Source organism: Rhagoletis pomonella, unplaced genomic scaffold (genome assembly GCF_013731165.1).
Source record: "Rhagoletis pomonella isolate Grant_MI unplaced genomic scaffold, Rhpom_1.0 Rhpom_scaffold_00006, whole genome shotgun sequence".
In the NCBI taxonomy this organism is placed as follows: Eukaryota; Metazoa; Arthropoda; class Insecta; order Diptera; family Tephritidae; genus Rhagoletis; species Rhagoletis pomonella.
This window is the reverse complement of record NW_023458560.1, coordinates 18,291,978-18,296,790: the sequence shown is the minus strand read 5'-3', so window position 1 is coordinate 18,296,790 and position 4,813 is coordinate 18,291,978. Positions and strand designations below refer to the sequence as shown.

Genomic DNA, 4,813 nt, shown 5'->3' with positions numbered 1-4,813 from the left:
AACAATTTACAATTTAGTAATGGGTTCCGACGATGTGAAGGAAAATGCTGAAGTTCAAGAATCGATTGAAAGAAATACTGGGGAACCACCACCAGCGCCACCACAAACAATATCATCTCCTGTAGCCGATGCAGAAAATCCATCAAATGTCGCTTTAAATTCGCTAGGGGCAAGCGAAGAATCCGATGAAGATAAAGATGAGACTGGAAGTGTTGGAAGCACGGCTACAACAACAACATCACGTAGTAAATCCCCTGGTAATAGAAAGGCATTGCAATCTCGCAAAAAGGCAAAGAAAATAGTTAAACCATTGTACAAGTACACGTATGTATACCGAATGTTACTTTACACGTATTTATGTATATAGATTTGTATTTCGGTACCTTAATATAGAAAGGACCTAACTTATATAGTCACTGACATGCAAAAAAGCCGAAACTGATTAAAAAGTTTTATTGCTTAAAATGATGTGGGGACTTATAATTCGATGAAATGCAGCATAATCAACCCAAAATGGAATTTTGGTTTTTTACCTAGTTACGGCCTTTTGTATTTCAGCGACTTTGTTTGAGAGATAGGGAGTTCCTATATTAAGGTAACGATATGTACATATCATCGTTAAAAGTACAAAACCGCATATCGTCATTCTGCAAAACCACGTAACTGACATTTGCTGCTAAAAATGGGGTTTGCTCACACAAGTTCTTGTCTCAATCCTTATCCATTCGTCCTGAAATATAATAGCCGAAAATACGATTCCTTTATAAAAAAGAGAACCATTTTGAAATATGAGTGTTTTTACTCACTAAAAAATAATTTATGCAACCTCACATACGCGGTTTTGCATTTTGTTGATACGCGGTGTTGTACTTTAAACGTATATTTCTTGGTTATTGCAGGTGCCATCTTCGTGAAGATCACGGACAGCCGCTGTTTGGTGCACAGTTCAATCACCATCTCAGTAAGGAGCAAGCCATTTTCGCATCAGTAGGAAAGGACCGCATTTCAATTTATGAGTGTCCCCGTGATAGCGAAAGCACTGATATTGAAGTGTTTGGCATAAAGTTGCTTCAATGTTATGCAGATCCAGACGTGAGCATCCCATACTTTATAATAACAGAAGTAAATGTGCTCTTCTTTCTATAGCCCGACGAAAACTTTTACACTTGTGCTTGGTCTTACGACCCTGAGATTGGCGACCCCATACTTGCTGCAGCTGGTTATCGCGGTGTCATACGCATCTTCAATCCTTCGAAAAATCTTTGCTCTAAACATTACATTGGCCACGGTCATGCTATCAATGAGTTGAAATTTCACCCCAAACTGCCACAGATGTTGCTTTCCGGCAGTAAGGATCACTCGCTGCGTCTCTGGAATATACAAACGGATGTGTGTGTGGCAATATTTGGCGGCGTAGAAGGACATCGTGACGAAGTGCTTTCACTTGATTTCGACTTGCGCGGTGATCGCATCATGTCCAGTGGTATGGATCATTCGTTGAAGTTGTGGCGCTTGGACAAGCCAGCAATAAAGGACGCAATTGAAAGTAGTTGCTCATTTAATACAACCAAAAATGCTACACCGTTTCCCACAATCAAAGAGCATTTCCCCGACTTCTCCACACGAGATATTCATCGAAATTACGTGGATTGTGTTCAATGGTTCGGGGACTTTGTTCTCTCCAAGTCTTGCGAGAATTCGATTGTATGTTGGAAGCCAGGAAAACTTGAACAGACTGATATAAAATCCCAAGATTCTACTACAACTATTATACACCATTTCGATTATAAAGAATGTGAAATTTGGTTTGTACGCTTTGCATTTAACTTTTGGCAAAAAGTTTTAGCTCTGGGGAACCAACAAGGAAAAACCTATGTATGTGAGTTGGATAATTCAGATCCGAATTTAACTAAAAACAGCACTTTAATCCACCCCAAGTGTACCAGTGCTATAAGACAAGCTTCATTCTCCAAGGATGGTAATGTTTTAATATGCGTTTGCGATGATGGTACGATTTGGCGATGGGATCGTACAAATTAGACTTACTACATAGATTAATACAGAATAGTCCATACCTTGTACATATGAATGAATCGACGGTTTTTCTTAAACCAGTAATTAGTCTATAACTCAAACCTAGTTTGCCGTTTGATGGAATCAATCTCAGATATTCTCTTCAATTTTATAGCTAAAAATGTGCATTAATCCCATGGTTCATCTACATATTTATCCATTTACGTATATAGTAATCATACATTAAGTCTACACTTTTAGATTATAAAAGTTATAATAAATGTCTGGAATTAGAATGTAACAAGCATTTTATTTCATCTATAAAAGCAAATACGCCGTTGCCATCGTGTAGGTAAACATTCGAAAATCTTTTTTCTTCCCAAATTATTTTCTAGATCTCTAGATACCCGGGTATCGAGCAATGCGAGTAGCTCGATACTCGCTCGAAACTCGTTCATTTCTCAACTGCTCAAATGTTTGTTCAAAATTTTCGAGTTTTTGAACAATTTCATAAACAAAAGAAAATTTGTAAATTGTATTTGTCAGCAGCTGCTATCTAATTCATGTTAAATAAATTATATTATTAAATACCAATGTAACAATCTTTGCATTATATATCAATAATTTGAAAAATTTAAAAAGTTGCTACCAAAAATGTCAATATAATAAAAAAAACATGGCTCAAATTACTCGAAAAAACTCGAATTGCTCGAGCTCATGCTCGAAAATTTTCGAGTAATGAGCATTGAACAAGTGTGCGAGTACTCGCTGCTCATATACCCGGGCTGTTTGAAAATGTGCGAACAAAATCGAGAGCTCTATTATTTTCTAAAAAATCTTGTATAGTATTCTCCACGTTTGTGCGCCATTGCAGATCGGCGAATAGGGGGAATTCATCTCCAGCGCGTTTCATTCGTCTGACGGCTGTTTGATAACATTTCCATGGTTGTGGCTCTACTACGAGTAACTCTGAAATGTCGCTAAGTTTTTGCAGAAATTGATGCAAACCCTCGTCCCCATGGTTCAAATGTATCCACATTGTTACAGAAAAACAACAAACTGCGTCGAAAGTTTTGCGATTATTTTGACGTAGGTACTTTTTTACATACTCAAAAGCTTCTGAATCCATAATGTCCAGATTAGAATAACTCACATTTTGAGGGTACTCGTTTCCGACTACTGCTCGTTTCACCAAATCTGCATCTATGTCGATTCCGAGTATTTTTGTTTCGCGATTGCGTGGCACACCTAAACATTCATTTAAAAAGGTGTACAATAGGTTTGTGAGGTTTCCAGCATTGCAACCCACATCGAGGGCCAGGTATGTTTCCCTTGATTCAATATCTTCACTTGTAAGCCATACATCAGGTGGAAGCAATTTTACACGTTGTCCAGCATTGTTGAATTTGTAGTAATTAATAAAGTTTCCATACTGCACTGCACCAGGATCGTTGTTTCGGTATTCCATACTGCATCGGGAATGTTTACTTTTCGTTTGTTTGTTTTTAATTCAAACAGCTGTGCATTTGTTTACATTTGGGTTACACTAGTGAAAATCAATTTAAAAAGCTAAGTAATTGTACACAAGTGTTTATATTAAAATTTATCGAATTTCTTGCTATTCACGTATAAAAATTATTATTATTGCAGTATATAGTAAAAATGTACTTTTGAAGTTAAAAAAGAAATGAAGTTGAACTTTTGAATTTTAAAGGCGCTACGTTACCGACCAAATTTTTATTCATCGAAAGCACCCTTTAATTATGCTGAATTGCTGACAAGGCGACGCGTCGATGTATCTGTCATTTGCAGTGACGGATTGGTTGTATATAGCTGTCTCTTTTTCCCGCATAACTTTCAGCCTTGAATAATACACAGTGTAATCTCAAAGAGCGATGTAATAAAAAATTTGTTTCGTCAATGACCGTCGAGTAGAGCAATATTTATAATTTGCATAAAATCCATACTTTTTTAAAACTAAAATAGTCTAAAGTGCAACATTTCTATTATATCCAAAACATGAGTTTGTGAAATTAGCAATAAAAACTGGCGTGATATGTACATAATCTCGCTTTAGTGGTATTCCTTCAAATCTCCCTCGTCGTCAGTCATTTTCGTTTGTCGTGTCGTGTTCGTGTCAATTGTCGCTGCATTTCCTGATAAACAATAGAGATTTGTGAAATTAATGAAATTGCAGTGCGATTTCATACAAAAAAGTGATTGAAAAACAATTGCGAGGGCGTATTTTTAAACATGTGAGTAAAATTGTCTAATATTTTAGGTTTATTTAGCTCAAAAGCGTTAACCAAAAATTGTACATAAAAGTAAAGTGCTGCCATTTGTCTAAATATTTCTTGACGTTCGTTCGTTTTGTGGCCTCGGGCAGACTCCTCAAAGATCCTACATTCTTCCGTATTCTAATATTAACTTGTAATATAAATGTAAAAGTATTATAAAATTAATTTAACAAGCTAGAAAGCTAAATAAGTGGGGAAAGAGTTTTTCGTTATACGACATGAGCTTTTCAACGCTAAGATGACCGACAAAATGTCAAGATGTTGCCCACGGAATGCTGAAGAGATTCCAGATACATACATACAAATACGCATTGGACACGTGTGTGTGATTACTTGTGTGTCCACGGAGTGGTGTTGCCCAAGCCGTACAAACAAAACGATATCACTTGGTGCGCAACAATAAACACAGAAGTGGATTCAAGAGCAGCAGCCGTTAGCTATTCCCAGTGGGAATTAGGAGCACGTAATAATACCTTATTAGCAACTTACTCTTCACCTGGCAG

At 36.8% G+C, this 4,813-nt stretch overlaps 3 protein-coding genes across 3 annotated transcripts in view; 2 read left to right on the top strand and 1 right to left on the bottom strand.

The window, feature by feature from the left end:
- The window catches only part of LOC118740467 (polycomb protein esc), a gene marked incomplete in the record, with an annotated part of 3,126 nt that extends 817 nt beyond the window's left edge, over positions 1-2,309 (top strand). Inside the window, 3 exon segments of the mRNA XM_036472025.1 lie at positions 1-324; positions 900-1,092; positions 1,147-2,309. Of these exon segments, the coding sequence (XP_036327918.1) occupies positions 20-324; positions 900-1,092; positions 1,147-2,040 (1,392 nt within the window).
- On the bottom strand, positions 2,297-3,579 carry LOC118740470 (probable RNA methyltransferase CG11342). The gene is made up of 2 exons (XM_036472027.1): positions 2,839-3,579; positions 2,297-2,401 (listed from the first exon to the last, which is right to left on the bottom strand). Exons 1-2 carry the CDS (start codon positions 3,479-3,481, stop codon positions 2,328-2,330), a joined length of 717 nt encoding a protein of 238 aa, XP_036327920.1. The 5' UTR covers positions 3,482-3,579; the 3' UTR covers positions 2,297-2,327.
- A 295-nt stretch (positions 3,580-3,874) lies between these two features.
- LOC118740465 (protein mothers against dpp) overlaps positions 3,875-4,813 on the top strand; it is a 75,713-nt gene continuing 74,774 nt past the window's right edge. The window contains exon 1 of the mRNA XM_036472024.1: positions 3,875-4,268. The gene's annotated coding sequence lies outside the window, so the exon portion shown is untranslated. The remainder of the gene's footprint in view (positions 4,269-4,813) is intronic.